We start from the raw sequence: 17,505 nt of genomic DNA, 5'->3' as shown, positions 1-17,505 counted from the left end.
TGTCTGTCCCCTTCTGCACTCCCCCCACATGCCTACTAAAATGATACAGCAGGAGCTATATTTCACTTTCCTGAATCCAAGATGACTGTCCAAATGCCTGAGTTTCGGGGTACTGTGCTGGTAAAGAATGGCTAAAGGATGCACCAATCCTGGCGGCAACCTGGGAAAAAAGGTCCTTCCCCACACTGTATGTAGCATTCAGGGGTACTCCAGGGCACCCCTATGCTGTCCCTGTTAAGAAATATTTCCAGCTCTAAACTTATCTCTCCCTTGCCAGCGTGTCTGTTTCTTTCTGCACACTCCCCAAATTGCATTCCCACCAAAATGATGCAGCAGGGGCTCGATATATAGCTTTCCTGAGTTTAAGATGACTGCCTAAATCTCGCATGACCTCCTGGTCCAGTTAGACACAGGCTTCCTGAAGATGGAACAAGTCAGACCTCTACAAGTTTCCCCTAGCAGCAGAGGTAAACAGGAATCATGTGATTGCTGTGTTTACTTGTAGCAACTAATGCAGATCTGTGGAATTTTTTTGTGAATTAATTGCAGTTTCTTACCTGCCAGTAAGAGCACTTTCTGTTACAGCCCCTACAGCACTAAGGCCTGGTTCACACTACCATGGCTTGGGATCCAACTAGCGAGACCCCAAGACGCATGACATGTGAAATCCCATGTTAGTCAATGGGAGCTGTCTTAATTAACACTACTTAAGTCACTCAGACTTTAGAAAAGGTTCCTGTACTACTTCAAGGCAACTTCCTGTGCTAATAGACTTTAATGGAAGTTGCCTCCAAGTGGGATCCTCTTCTATATTGATGTGATTTGGATCCAACATTGCAGAAAGATTATCCAGGCAATGTCGCTTGGCATAAAAGTCGCTCATCAAGATGCATCAAAATCGTACTCAAGTTGCCACCAAATCGCCAGAAAGTCGCCTGTCAAAGTTGCACCGTAAGTCGCACGACTTTCAGGTCTCAGTAGTGTGAACTGAACCTTGTCATTGCATCACAATTAGCAGCAGAAGTGCCATTCTATTGTGTGTGCTTTTTTAGTTGGCCATAGGGCTGCGTATTAGCACTACCAGATAGGCAGCCCAATGGCTAACTGAAAGAAATAACATGGCAGGCTGAGAATGCCACTTCTAACTGAGAGGCAGTGGCTTAGCACTATCAGCCTGCAACAGGAAGTATGGTTAATGGCAGGATCCTCCAGGTAAAAATGTTGCAATGTATTCACAAAAATATGCTTCAGAAAACTGTATACAGTGAGACATGATGCTAAAGGTTAAATGTTGGGGGGGATTAAGTGTCAGAACGGTTTTTTAGTATAGGGAATAAATCACTGGCCAGCTACACTATTCCTGGGAGCTCTATGCTCAAATGACCACCACCAAAATTCTGGTAATGTATTGGTGTATTAGTGATTTTCTGGCTATAGTGTGTTCGGCATGTGTGACAGACTGAGCAGAATTACAAATCTTTTGGCACATCGGGCAGTCTACATAAATGTATCTTTTAGTCTCGAGTTTAGCTTTAAATAGAGGATAAGCAGAAACTGGTCAGTGATTTCCATCAGACCATTTATAAGTACACGTGATCCAGGGAATATTAAATTGCCTCCTGGGGGATCAGGAAGGATTTTTTTCCCCTGCTGGAACAAATTGGATCATGCTTTATTGGGTGGGGTTTTTTGCCTTCCTCTGGCTTAACTATGGGTATAGGATTGTATTTTTTTCCCCTTTTATTGGTTGAACTAGATGGACTTGTGTCTTTTTTCAACTAGACTATGTAACTATGAGTATACCATCTTTAGTAAAGATATTTACAAAAATTGTACATTTCTTATATTTCTGCATTTATTCAATTGCCCTTGAGATTACAATAACATATCAGAAAACAACAGGAAGAAGCATAGAGGTAATTTAGATGTTCTCTTTCTTCCATTTGCGTAAATGGAACAGCCACATTATTTAATCTGAGTCAGGTTATTGTGCTTTCAAACGGTCCTGCTGGCAATCAATCTGCTTTCCGCTGCTAAATGCGTGCACATTGTGGGAGGAGCAGCCAAGAGTACAACATCAGTAGAGACAGAAGGAAACATAAGATCAATGCAATGTACAACAAACAAGCAAAGCCTACAGACAAACAAAGTACCATTGGGAAAAGCTGGGATATCAGTAGCTATTTGCAGATTCTAGTACCTTTGAGATGGCAAGGTCATCTAACCGAAAACAAGAAATCTTCAAAATTGTAAGTCCATTTATTTGTAAGCTTTAATACTGAATACTTGGGAAGGTGCCTTTACTATTAATGTCTAATAACATGCTATTTATAAAACAGCCTTCCCATCAAGAAAAACGAACCATGTACATTTTGTTGTGTAGGCTACATATTATATACAATTCTACATTGTGATCGTTTTATATGAAGAACATATTTATTTGAGAATCTATTTCCTAGTTTTTATACTGCCAAGTTTATTTCGAATAATTTGCTTGCTAAAGTGGAACATGACATTTAAATTCAAATTGCACTGTCCATAAAATATTATTTAATAAATAGTAGCTGTAGTTTTGATGCACGGTTTAATGTTTCATTTTAGTTACAGTGGTATTAAATCCCCCCCCAAAAAAAAGAATGTAATATATTATACAATGTGGTGGCTGCATTAGTTTTGTTTTGTAGGCTATTTTTTCCTTTTGTTTTCACTTAGTGATCTGGTCAGTAACACACTTCCTATATTAGGGTGTCTCCACTCTTGATGGAAGAGCAACTGAGACACCTTTGGACAGCAGCATTGTCAGTCTGGGGGTAGGGTAGAATTAGATGCATTAGCAGGAAGAAAACAAAATAACACTTACTGGTGGGATCAAAAAGGGAAACAAAGCTAAAAAAAGAAAACAAATGCTCCTACCACATTTTAGAATTGACAAGCTGCAAAGTAATAAATTCTAACATTTAATATTGCTTTTAACATCCCTATTAATGTCAACAACCCGGCTACATCCCAACTCTTCAACATAACCTCATCTTTTGCATTAGTACAATGTATACAGTCCTCCACTCACTCTGATGGGAATACATTAGACCTTGTTTTCTCCCGTATTTGCACTCCCTACAACCTCACAAACGCCCCCTTTCCTCTCTCTGATCACAATCTCATCACCTTCACAGTCTCCTTGTCTTCCAACACCTATCCCTCCAAGCGGCAAACAATTACCGCAAGAAACCTTCAAAACTTGAACCCTGCTCCATTCCACTCTGCAACTGACCAACTCTATGACACAATCTCTCCCCTGTCCTGCCCTCACCTGGCCACTACTGTCTACAACAGTTGGCTTTCATCTGCATTAGACTCACTTGCTCCTCTAACAACACGAAGCATCAGGCCCTGACCGTTACAACCTTGGTAGACTGACCACACCAGAAATCTTAAACGACATAGTCATGCGCTGGAGCAATTGTGGCATAAAACCAAATCTCAACAAGCATTCACCCTATATAAATCTGCTTTCTTAACATACAAGTCCTCCCTTCATGCTGCCAAACAAGCCTACTTTGTCACTCTTTTTAATACCTTGTCATCCAGTCCTCGTCGTCTCTCCTCTACTTTTAACTCTCTACTTTCTCCACCTCCACCCCCACCCAGTACCTCACTCACTGCTCACGAGATTGCAAATCATTTCAAAAACAAGATTGACGCAATTCGTAGTGGCATCGCCACTGCACAGACATCCGTCCCACTTAGCATACCTTATACTAAACCTCCCTCAACACTTTCCTCTTTTGACCTTGCCACTACCGAAGAGGTCACTAAGGTTTTCTCAGAAGCCCGTCTCACCACCTGCCTCCTGGATCCTGTCCCCTCACAACTACTACAGTCACCCTCTCCTTCCATCCTATGCTCCCTCACTCACATCTTCAATCTTTCCCTCTCTACTGGTGCCTTCCCCTCCCCTCTAAAGCATGCACACATCACTCCCATACTTAAAAAGCCCTCCCTGGACCCCACCAACCTGAACAACTTAAGACCCATCTCCCTGCTGCCATTTACCTCTAAACTCCTAGAACGCTTAGTCTACAATCGCCTGAGCTCCCACCTCACTGACAACAACCTTCTTGACCCTTTACAGTCTGGCTTTCGCTCACTACACTCCACTAAAACTGCCCTATTAAAACTCACTAATGATCTACTAACTGCTAAAACCAATGGCCGCTACTCCGTACTCTTACTACTTGACCTCTTTGCGGCTTTTGATACGGTTGACCATCCCCTCCTCCTCAAAAAAACTCCACTCTCTTGGCCTCAGAGACTCTGCTCTCTCCTGGTTCTCCTCCTACCTATCACAGTGCTCCTTCAGTGTTACCTATAACGCTTCCTCCTCCTCTTCACTCCCTCTTTCTGTAGGGGTCCCTCAAGGTTCTCTCCTTGGACCCCTTCTCTTCTCCATCTACACTTCCTCCCTTGGTCACTTGATAAACTCCCATGGCTTTAAGTACCATCTCTATGCTGATGACACACAAATCTATCTTTCTACCCCTCACCTCACCCCTTCAGTCTCCTCTTGCATTACTAACCTGCTAAGTGACATATCGGCATGGATGCCGGTCCACTTCCTCAAACGCAATCTTTCCAAAACTGAGCTCTTAGTATTCCCCGCAGCCCGTGCCCCCTCCCCTGACTTCTCCATCAAGATCAAAGCACAATCATCATTCCCTCCCCTCATGCCAGGGTACTAGATGTAATCCTAGACTCCCACCTGTCCTTTCAGCCCCAAATCCAATCACTGTCCAAATCTTGTAGACTTCACCTCCGCAACATCTCCAAGATACGCCCGTTCCTAACCTCGGAAACCACTAAGAAACGTATTCACTCCCTTGTTATATCTCGCCTTGACTAGTGTAACTCCCTCCTCATTGGCCTACCTCATTGCAGACTATCCCCTCTTCAGTCTATCATGAATGCTGCTGCTAGACTCATCCACCTTACTAACCGTTCTGTATCTGCCACCCCTCTCTGCCAATCCCTCCACTCTGCTTCTCGTTTCCCAACAAATAACATTTAAAACATTAACAATAACGTATAAAGCCATTTATAACTCTGCCCCAAATTACATCACCGATCTTGTCTCTAAATCACCCAAACCATACTCTCTGCTCCTCGCAAGACCTCCTACTCTCTAGCTCCATTGTCTCCTCCTCCCATGCTTGTCTCCAGGACTTCTCCAGAGCTTCCCCCATCCTTTAAAACTCTCTACCCCAATTTATCAGACTATCGCCTACTCTGCTCACTTTTAGGCGATCTCTGAAAACCTATCTCTTCAGGGAAGCCTATCCTGCCCTCAGCTAATACTGGATTCTTCTACTTTTCCAACCAGTCCATCCTCCACAGTTACTACCTTTTGTACCACTAGCCCCTCCCTCCTAGATTGTAAGCTCCAAGGAGCAGGGCCCTCAAATCCTTCTTGTATTGAACTGTATTGTTGCTGTCAGGGGCGGACTGACAACTCATGGGGCCCCCGGGCAATAGGGGATCATGGGGCCCCTGTGTCCTTGCCCAAACTCAAAAAAGCCTATGAAAAAGGTACCAGGGGCATCTCATGGAGATATCCTGCGGTGAGAGAAAGTGGGCCGCGTCACTGCTCTTGGGCACAGTACTGGATCGAATTGGGGCTCAGGTAAGTTTTTAGGGTAGATGACCATAGAAGGTTTTTTACCTTAATGCAAAGAATGCATTAAGGTAAAAAAAAACCCTAAGCCTTTGCAACCAGTTCAAGGTCTTAAATTAAACCTGTGCTTTGATCATGCATTTTAATGCCCTAACCCCAACAGCCTATATACACACACATTTTTACTGTACTCCCCCACTGCTAGTTGCAGCCATTGGATGTGAGGGAAGAAAGCTCAGTGTGAGCGTCAAGTCCTAGCTGGACTAGGATTTCCTCTCTGACCCTACCCTGAGGCTACAGGCAAAAGAAACGGGTCAATGCAGTAGAGTTGTGATGGTCAAACTGAAGACACAAAGCGGCACATTGATTCCATTTCTATTATAGATCCTTAGCATGTACAATTTTTAAACAACTGTGCATGAATTTTAATTAATAAACACAATAGTAGCATTGCTTCTTTTCACTACATTTGAAGCCAGGTTCCTTACTGTTTCTAGAGCAAACATTTTTGTTTTTTTCATTTTTAGATAGGGTAGGGAAAAAGAAGAACCTCTGTTTTTAATTGCTAAGCGTTAGGGCCCATCTAAAATGTTACATTCTCAATATCAGTTAAAGAGCTGGCATCTTTTTGAATTAATAACCAAGTACAGAAATGTATAGTACAAAAACTGTTATGTGTTGTGGTCAAATGTGTAATTCATTCACTATGGGGAAGCTGAGGAAAGAATTTTCAATTTCTTCCATGGCAAGCCAAGGTCCATGAAGCCAAGGTACCTGGAGCAAATTTAACTGTGTCAGCATATATTGGGTAACATGACTTTATGATTCATCTACATATCTTAAAGTGTCACTAAAGACAAAACTTTTTGTTTTTTTCATTTAGGAGTAAGGGAGGGTTACACCCCTGTTGTTCTTTGCCATCTGTGTGTCAATTAGCAGATTTACCTTCACATCCTATCTTGTAGCCAAAACAGGAAGTGAGAGGAAATCCCTTCAAAGCGAGGGAATCCCAGAGAGTCACCAGAACTAGTGTCCCCATTGGGTGATTTCCCCTCTATTCCTGTTCTGATATAAACCCAAAATTTGAGATTTTCTTTTACTTTCACTTTTGATGATAATGGTAAACAGGACAAATAGAAGGGGTGAATCTTCCTAATGGGGGCAGAGAGACAGCAATGAAACCTGACAAAGGTTCTAATCCATCTCTATTCTATCCGAAACTAGAAAAAAATTGCCTTTAGTGACACTTTAAAGCAGAAGTATGGCCAAAGTTCTTTTGTCCCTACTTGTCCTGTGGGCCACAGGAGTACACTTCATTCTGCACTCCAGTGACCCAGATTCAGCCGTCAATGGGCTAATGTCTGCTATCATCACAGATCTGGCGCAGGCCCTGCGGGGATCCCAACAATAATGTGGCAATCTGCCCAGATGCCTGACTGGCTGAGTTGCTTAGTGAATCTTTGAGAGTCTGAGCCAATCACTCCTTCCCTTCCACAGTCCGGTGCTCTAGTGAGAGCAGGAGGGGCAGAGCAGAGAGCGGTGACTGTGCTTAGAGCGGACGCAAGAACTGAGCAATCAGTGGTCTTTGATCTCTCAGTTTTCTGTGTTGAACTAGGTCGGTGCTGAAGCTATCTATGTAGATATAAATGTTTATTTTTTTGGATATCATAGTTCTCTTTTAATAATTGTATATTTTTTTTAAGTACACTGTTCTAAGTAAAGCCCTGCTTCTTTTTAGTATAGTATTAGTATTTAATATCCTTTTTTAGTACTGGATGACAAATGTAATGTAATGTGGTGTGTGTACTGGAACTGCCTGACTTTCATCTTGAATCAATTTTATAAATATTTACCATTATGTTCATAGATTATTGACCATTCACTTTCGAGTTGTACTATTCCCACCTATTTGAGGGGTGTCCTTTTCTTCTGATTCATTTACCATAATATGAAATAATCCATTAGGGAAAAAAAGGGTCTCAAAAGGTCGCTGAAGAGGCCTAGGAAGGCAAGTACAGAGACCTCAATACTGGAGTGATATATAGTGAGCGAGGAAAACATTGTTCTTATGTCTATCAAAAGTATATATCAGGTTTACATGGTATGGAACTTAAAGCAGCACATTTAAATAATTTTGACCTTCGAGGCAGGTATATTTTAGTAATGTATAATTGGTCAGTAGTTTTGCACATAGCTGCTTCATAGTGGCTTCAATGTGGCTAAGCACAGTGTAGGATTGTGCCTTTCTCCTCATCACTGAACTGGGCAAATAGAAAGCCTGCACTGGTGAAAAAGACAGCAAAGCTTGAATCTAGCATAGGCATAGAAATTTTAGAAGTTGCTTTAGGTGGAATATCAAGTTAGGATATCCACCTGGTTTATGAACCACTGGCCAGCTCTTGATTCTCAGCTGTAATAACCTGGAAAGAAAAGAAAATCCATAGCCATGAAAATTATTTTCTGTAGCAACATGAGGTCAAATTGAAGGCTTGGTTAGTCAAATTTCGAAATCAATGAAGGCACCATCGAATCTGGTGGCACCCAAGCATGTCACTCAGTAGGCACTCACCTACCCTGTACTGGTGAACTCACTCAATGATATTGTGAGCAAGTTGAAGTTTACAGTTGGGAGCATACCTAGGCCATGCAGTTATAAGGGATTCAAACTAAATTTCACCGTATCACAAAGCATTTGGTCCATTGAGGCATATTGCAGCATGTGTAATGTGTTTAATCATGCATTATGTTGTGCTGTGGTGGGTTGTAACACAAGTGCATTGTCAAGGTTCATTGGGGTGCCATGCAACATAAATGGCACATCAGCATACCTATGAGTTTTATCTTGGTGCACAGTGTGAGGGGTGAGGTACATTTGGGTACACGTTGGCTAGAGGGGTAATCCAGAATGTACAGTGAGTGGAGTAAGTGAGGTAAATTTGGGGAGTGTGTACTGAAAGTGGTGAGGTAAACTAAGCCCTGGTTCACACCGGTGAGAATTGTAATGCGATTTGACTGTTTCAAATTGCATGACAAATCGCACATATTGTCGGCAATGGAACCATTTAAATCTGTGCGACTCTGACTTTGTGGTGCCACACCAATTTGAAAAAAAAGGTTCCTGCTCTATTTTTTAGACTTAGAGCAGATGTTAATATAATCAGCTCAAAACAACCTGATGCTGAGGTCTCTTGCTGTAATATGTTTATCAAGGTGTTATGTGTTTTCCGTTGAGTATTTGTTCCATTGTTAATTTAGTAATTTGAGTCACCTATTGTTTCTGTCTGTTGGCAAGACCTCCTGGAGGTTCCTACATGATGGGATTAGTCTTGTGTCAGCTCTACCACATTATCTAATCAGTGTGGGATGTTTATCCTAAGGTGTAATTGCAATTATTGTTCATGTGAGGACTGCCACTATTTGTGAAGTGTATAAAAACCTGTATTTCTGTTCAGTAAACAGTTCTAGTTGAACCTAAGCTAGTGTCTTCTAGTCCTTGGATGCAATGTCCGGCTATAATACCTTGGTCCTGTGTCCCAGTGGCAAGGAAGCAGTTCTCTGACAGAAGACCCAAACAGGGTGCCAGGTGGTCCATCATAGTAATGTTTAAGAAAAAAATATCTTGAAATACATGGTTCATTGCATGTATAATGACTGTATTACAGTATATTATATGAGGCACATAGAACTTGGTGGACACAAGGTATGTGTGGCCGGACAGATAAGGTTTTTTCTAAGACCTATCTCTTACTACGTTGTTCTGAACTGTTAAGTAACCCCCTACTCTGCATCAGTGTACATATAAATGTAGTGGGGGTCTTAACACATATCATCTGTGTATTACGGGGGTGGCCAAAGAGAAGAGGGAAAGGTTAGAATTATGCTACGAGCAGGAACTTCTACAAATGCCACTACACATACATCTGATATCACAACTTTCCAGACGGGTCTTAGAAACTCTCGGGCCACACTCTGCTGTTCATGTGACCATTCTGCTTGTGTTTTATCTTTGCCATTGACACAACTGGGCCTACAGGTTATTAATTTCAACTACTGCCTCTCTAGCTTGATCCCAGCTGCTCCACTAAGGACTAAGACACACCACACATGCTGACAAGATTTTCTGTCTTGACCAGGGGAAATCCATCAATCAAAGAGACCAACAACCCTCAACATATATATACATATTCAGACCCCCTTTACGTTTTTCAATTTTGTTTTGTTGCAGCCTGATACTACAGTTGTTTAAATTCATTTTTTTTTTTTTGATGAATACACTTAGTGCCCCATATTAAAAAAGTGGAAACAGAATTTTAGAAATGTCTGTGAATTTATTATAAAGAAACAACTGAAAGATTACAGGTACTTAAGTATTCAGACCCTTCACTCAGTACTTTGTTGAAGCAGCTTTGGCAGCAATTACAGCCTTGAGTCTTTTTCAGTATGACGCAACTAGTTTTGTTTTCACTTTGCCAGTATGGGGTAGTAAGTGTAGATTAATGAGAAAAAACATGAATTTAAACAGCTGTAGTATCGGGCTGCAGCATAACAACTGAAAAAAATGAAGGGGGTCTAAATTTATGAATTCACTATATATATATATATATATATATATATATATATATATATAAATATAACACACACAGTATTTCACAGAAGTGAGTACACCCCTCACATTTTTGTAAATATTTTATTATATCTTTTCATGTGACAACTCTGGAGAAATGACACTTTGCTACAATGTAAAGTAGTGAGTGTACAGCTTGCATAACAGTGTAAATTTGCTGTCCCCTCAAAATAACTCAACACACAGCCATTAATGTCTAAACTGCTGGCAACAAAAGTGAGTACACCGCTAAGTGAAAATGTACAAACTGGGTCCAAAGTGTCAATATTTTGTGTGGTCACCATTATTTTCCAGCACTACCTTAACCCTCTTGGGCATGGAGTTCACCAGAGCTTCACAGGTTGCCACTGGAGTCTTCTTCCACTCCTCCATGACAACATCACGGAGCTGGTGGATGTTATAGACCTTGTGCTCCTCCACCTTCCATTTGAGGATTCCCCACAGATGCTCAATAGGGTTTAGGTCTGGAGAAATGCTTGGCCAGTCCATCAACTTTACTCTCAGCTTCTTTAGCAAGGCAGTGGTCATCTTGGAGGTGTGTTTGGGGTCCTTATCGTGTTGGAATACTGCCCTGCGGACCAGTCTCCGAAGGAAGGGGATCATGCTCTGCTTCAGTATGTCACAGTACATGTTGGCATTCATGGCTCCCTCAATGAACTGTAGCTCTCCAGTGCCGGCAGCACTCATGCAGCACCAGACCATGACATTTCCACCACCATGCTTGACTGTAAGCAAGACACACTTGTCTTTGTACTCCTCACCTGGTTGCCGCCACAGATGCTTGACACTATCTGAACCAAATAAGTTTACCTTGGTCTCATCAGACCACAGGACATGGTTCCAGTAATCTATGTCCTTAGTCTGCTTGTCTTTAGCAAACCGTTTGCGGGCTCTCTTTTGCATCATCTTTAGAAGAGGCTTCCTTCTGGGACGACAGCCATAAAACCAATTTGATGCAGTATGCGGCGTATGGTTTGAGCACCGACAGGCTGACCCCCCAACCCTTCAACCTCTGCAGCAATGCTGGCAGCACTCATACGTCTATTTCCCAAAGACAACCTCTGGATATGACGCTGAGCACGTGCACTCAACTTCTTTAGTCGACCATGGTGAAGCCTGTTCTGAGTGGAACCTGTCCTGTTAAACCGCTGTATGGTCTTGGCCACCATGTTGCAGCTCAGTTTAGGGTCTTGGCAATCTTCTTATAGCCTAGGCCATCTTTGTGTAGAGCACCAATTCTCTTTTTCAGATCCTCAGAGAGTTCTTTGCCATGAGGTGCCATATTGAACTTCCAGTGATCAGTATGAGAGAGTGAGAGCAATAACACCAAATATAACACACCTGCTCCCCATTCACATCTGAAACCTTGTAACACTAACAAATCACATGACACCGAGGAGGGAAAATGGCTAATTGGACACAATTTGGACACTTTCACGTAGGGGTGTACTCACTTTTGTTGCCAGCGGTGTAGACATTAATGGCTGTGTGTTGAGTTATTTTGAGGGGACAGCAAATTTACACTGTTATATAAGCTGTACAATCACTACTTTACATTGTAGCCAAGTGTCATTTCTTCAGTGTTGTCACATGAAAAGGTATAATAAAATATTTACACAAATGTGAGGGATGTGCTCACTTCTGTGAGATACTGTGTGTGTATTTATATATATGTATATATATATATATATATATATATATATATATATATATACACACACACAGTGCCTTGAAAAAATTTTCAGACCCCTTGACATTTTTGCACATTTTGTCATGTTACAACCAAAAACGTAACTGTATTTTATTGTGATGTTTTTGTGATAGACCAACACAGAGTGGCACGTACTTTATTTGTAAAATAATTTGAAAACCATTTATCATTTTCCTTCCACTTGTGCCACTTTTTTGTGTTTATCTATCACATAAAATTTCAATAAAATACATTTACATTTGTGGTAGTAACATGACAAAATGTGGAAAATTACAAGGGGTATGAATACTTTTTCAAGGAACTGTGTGTGTGTATGTATATGTATGTGTGTGTATATATATATATATATATATATATACACTATATTGCCAAAAGTATTGGGATGTAAGACTGTCCACAAGGTTTAGGAGTGTGTCTATGGGAAAGTTTGACCACGCTTTTAGAAGCACATTTGAGAGGTCAGGCACTGATGTCGGATGAGAAGGCCTGGCTCGCAGTCTCTGCTGTAATTCATCCCAAAAGTGTTCTATTGGGTGGAGGTCAGGACTCTGTGCAGGCCAGTCAGGTTTCTGCACCACAAACTCGCTCATCCACATCTTTTTGGACCTTGCATTGTGCACTGGTCCGCAGTCATGTTAGAACAGGAAGGGGCCATTCCCAAACTGTTCCCACAAAGTTGGGAGCATGAAATTATCCAAAATGTCTTGGTATGCTGATGCCTTAACAGTTCCCTTCACTTGGACTAAGAGGCCAAGCCCAACCCCTGAAAAACAACCCCACACCATAATCTCCCCTTCATCAAACCTTATACTTGGCACAATGCATTCAGGCAAGTACCGTTCTCCCGGCAACCTCCAAACCCAGACACATCCATCATATTGCCAGACAGAGAAGCATGATTAATCACTCCAGAGAACACATCTCCACTGCCCTAGAGTCCAGTGGCAACATGCTTTACACCACTGCATCCGATGCTTTGCATTGCACTTGGCGATGAAAGGCTGGGATGCAGCTGCTCGGCCATGGAAACCCATTCCATGAAGCTCTCTATGCACTGTTGTTGTGCTAATCTGAAGGCCACATAAAGTTTGGAGGTTTTTAGCTATTGACTCTGCAGACAGTTGGCGACTTCTGCGCACTGTGCGCTTCAGCATGCACTGACCCCGCTCTGTCATTTTACGTGGCCTAGTACTTCATGGTTGAGTTGTTGTTCCCAGTTGCTCCCACTTTGTTACAATACCAGTGACAGTTGACCGTGGAATAATTAGTAGCAAGGAAATTTCACGGATAGACTTATTGCACAGGTGGCAACCTATCACAGTAAAATGCTTGAATTCACTGAGCTCCTGAGAGCTACCCATTTCTTTCACAAATGTTTGTAGAAGCAATCTGAATACCTAGGTGCTTGATTTAATACATCTGTGGCCATGGAGGTGATTGGAACACCTGAATCCAATGATTTGGAGGGATGTCCCAATACTTTTGGCAATATAGTGTGTGTGTGTGTGTGTGTGTGTGTATATATATATATATATATATACATATATTATATTTTTTTCTTCTTTTTTTATTTTTTATAAATTGCAAAGATTTCAAAACAGACTTCTTTCACCTTGTCATTATGGGGTATTGTTTGTAGAATGTTGAGGAAAAAAATTAATTTAATCCATTTTGGAATAAGGCTGTAACATATCAAAATGTGGCAAAAGTTAAGCGCTGTGAATTCTTTCTGGATGCACTGTGTATATATTAAATTATATTCTGATGGACTGTTACATGGAAGTAAATGTGAAACATCTTCCATCTATGCCTGCAGAAAAAAGTCATCATGACAACAAGAAATTTATGACTAGAATTCCTAATAGCCTTTTACAAAGGAAGTAAGTTATGTTCTGCTTAGCTATTATTGGGTTTTATGATTTTATAGTACAGTGCTGTTTTACATACTTAGCAGAAAATTCAGATTTATGTGTATTAATGTCAATAAAGGTGTAATTACAAGCTGATGTTTTGTTCTAATACAAGCTGTTAATGTATTTCATAAGTGCAGTAATACAGTATATGATCTTACAAATAACATTATATTTTGGTAAAATGATGAATAAATCTGTATCATTTACAGAACATTAAAAAAGTAGATGGAAAGGCTTACTCAACATGTTCCCATGGCATGTGTAACAATGTTTTATTCATTTTTATAAAAATCAATTTCACAGTACCGATTTCCTTATGTTATTGTGCTGTCACATATTCGCAAACACTCCATTTCTGTCCCTTCTTAGTGGGCATAGAGTGCACCAGCACTGATGTCAGGGCTGGGGCATTCCAAACTGTGCTCTCTGCTCAGTGCACTCCAGATATATAGCCCATCGGAAATGCATTATGACATGACCTATCAGATTCTTCCATAATTAGATGATTAAAGTGGTACTAAACCTAGAACAAAACATGTAATGTATTGCAGCTTACCGTTCATTAGCTGCGGTGGCTGCATTCGTTTTCTTTTTTAGTTTCTTCCATCTCTTTTTACCAAGAAGATTTGACCAGTAACACACCTCCTATATTAAAGTGCCTACACTCTGGATGAATGAGCAACAGAGACACCTTGGACAGCAGCATTGTTAAGGGAGTGTTACACACACTAACAGATTTAAATACACTAAACCATCTGAAGAAAACCACCAGCTAACAATTTCTAAGCACTTACAGCAAACAGTTTTGTTCCTTTTGGGGCAAAGTTTTTGCATAAAAAAATAAATGCAGACAGTTGTAAGCATCCCTGTTAGTGGTAAATGGGTTGTCTCATCCCTGTAATTGCTACATCTGCAGGGCAGCTTGTTCTGTTGAAAAACAAAAGGCTTACTGGTAGGATCACCAGGTGAAAACAAAGGAAAGAAAACCTAAAAAAAGAAACAAATGCAGCCCTAACATCCAAGTATTGGTAAGCTGCAAAATAATAAATGTTTGCTTTTGTGTTTAATACTGCTTTAAACTTCCGCGTGCCAACATTTCTAATACATTCTCTATTTGAAAAGATGGTGCTTTTAATTGATTTCATCTTTGTGCATACTCTTATGTTTGGTCATTAAAATGGTATAATTTACTTTTTTAATGGTAATAGTTCTCTTAATTATTAAAATATTTTAACAAGCAGGTAATAGCATTGATGACATCCTGGCACAAGGCAAGTTTCCCCTATCACAAGATCCTGCTCTGGAATTGGGTTTTCCTATCCAGTACTGAGACTTGCCAACCTTTGTGCAAAGGCTAACAATGCAAATTCGCAGATTTTGGCAAATTTATTCAGAGTCAGTAACACTCATATTTTTTTGTTTTACTGCCTGGAGTTTCCTCTGAACTTGTCGGTCAGGTCACCTGGTCACTGACAAACTTGACATTGTAGATTGTACAAAAGTAGAAAATGTAGAACATTTTTTCAGACATAATTTTTGTTGATCAGGAGCTGATCCTGCTTGAAATACTCCTTTTCTGCCCAGTCATTTCTTTTCTAAACTTGTTTTATATGTTTGATTTTGTTTTTTTTTTGTACTTCATCACCTCTGTGCCTGTCACGCCTACCCCTAGCGTTGGTGGTCAGGCACTAAAGATGACTGCTGTGTTCTTCGTCTATAGCAGCCCCCTTTCCCATAAGGCAAGCAGGCCCACTGGTACTCAGCTGCCCCCAGGTCTTATACACAATGCTATAGTGCCTGGCAACCATGTTGGGGATGGAGCGAACTAAGCACAGTGAAACAGTACTTGCAGTTGGCAGATAGGCAGAGTGGTCTGGTGACAGTCCAATGTTCAGGGCAGGCAGCGTTCAAAGACTAGTCTGAATTTGTTCATGTATTATTGCATGTGGAAATAATGCACTGTTAATTGGGCAATTATGTGGCAAATGAGGTTTAACGTGGATAGATGTAAAGTTCTGCACTTGGGGGCTAAGAATATGCATGCATCATACATACTAGGGGGGTACAACTGGGGGAATCAATGGTGGAGAAAGATCTGGGAGTTCTGGTAGATCACAAGCTTAATAATGGCATGAAATGGCAAGCTGTGGTTTCTAAAGCGAGCAAAATCCTCTCTTGTATTAAAAGAGGTATAGACTCCAGAGAGAGAGATATCATATTACTCCTGTACAAATCATTACTAATACGTCATCTGGAATATGCAGTTCAGTTTTGGGCACCAATTCACGAAAAGAACATTGGGGAACTGGAGAGAGTACAGAGAAGGGCAACAAAACTGATAAGAGGCATGGAGGAGCTCAGCTATGAGGAAAGATTAGAGGAACTGTATTTATTCTCTCTTGAGAAGAGGAGATTAAGGGGAGATATGATCAACCTGTATACGTACATCAGTGATTCATATAGTGAACTCGGTGTAGAGCTATTCACCCTGAGGTCATCACAGAGGACAAGGGGGCACTCTTTATGTCTGTAGGAAAAGAGATTTCATTTCCAAATACGGAAAGGTTTCTTCACAGTGAGAGTTGTGAAAATGTGGAATAGACTCCCTCAAGAGTTGGTTTGGGCCAGCTCAGTGGATTGCTTTAAAAAAGGCCTGGATTCTTTCTTAGATACACAGAATATAACTGGATACTAACATTTATAGGTAAAGTTGATCCAGGGCAGGGGTGGAGTGACCATTTGGAAACTCGGGCACTGTCCGAGGGCCCGGGGTCAGTAGGGGGCCCTATGAGATGCCCCTGGTACCTTTTTCATAGGCTTTTTTGAGTTTGGGCAAGGACACAGGGGCCCCATGATCCCATATTGCCTGGGGGTCCCATGAGTTGTCAGTCCGCCCCTGATCCAGGGAATATTCGATTGCCTCTCGGGGGATCATGAAGGATGTTTTTCCCCCTGCAGGAGCAAATTGGATCATGCCTTGTTGTTTTTTTTTTTGCCTTCCTCTGGATCAATGGTGGGTATAGGATTATAATTTTTTTTTTGGTTGAACTGGATGGAATTTGTCTTTTTTCAGCCACACTAAATATGTAAGCTACCATTGCTGTTTTCCCCACACTTTTTATCTTTCACATATGGCATATACTATACACGGGTCACAATCAAAATGGGCTACCTGGTACATTCCACTGAAATAAATTCTAAATGTGTTTTATAATTTAAACGTAATGAAATGCTTGTCAATATAACTGTCAGCCTTACATGTAAAACTCTAATTTATCAACGACTATACAGGAACAGTACAATGAAATTGTAATATATGTAGCCATCTGTAGAACAAACTGGGTGTCATGTGTACTCTGCCGATACTTAGGCCTTACATCAATGTAATTGTACTTGCAGAATAAACGGAGAGATGTGAGTCATAGAATAAAATAGCTGTGTAATGTGTTTTTTCAAGGTAAGTTGGCCTGCATTATTTATTAAGTGGCAGACCTCAAGTACATTTATATTTAGATTTAAGCTCCTCAGTTCAGGAGAACACTGCATCTTCACACTGTAACCTATTGCTAACAACCCTTAGAACAAATGT

General features: G+C 41.0%; 1 protein-coding gene across 1 annotated transcript in view; it reads left to right on the top strand.

Moving 5' to 3' along the window:
- Nucleotides 1-2,026: 2,026 nt before the first annotated feature.
- The window catches only part of TRAPPC3L (trafficking protein particle complex subunit 3L), a 92,733-nt gene continuing 77,254 nt past the window's right edge, over nucleotides 2,027-17,505 (top strand). The window contains exon 1 of the mRNA XM_089652149.1: nucleotides 2,027-2,249. Within this exon, the coding sequence (XP_089508275.1) occupies nucleotides 2,208-2,249 (42 nt within the window). The 5' untranslated portion in view covers nucleotides 2,027-2,207. The remainder of the gene's footprint in view (nucleotides 2,250-17,505) is intronic.

Source organism: Staurois parvus, unplaced genomic scaffold, assembly GCF_062004578.1.
Source record: "Staurois parvus isolate SC_StPar_1 unplaced genomic scaffold, SC_StPar_1.0 ptg000672l, whole genome shotgun sequence".
Lineage (NCBI taxonomy): Eukaryota > Metazoa > Chordata > Amphibia > Anura > Ranidae > Staurois > Staurois parvus.
This window is presented reverse-complemented; position numbering and strand designations above follow the sequence as displayed.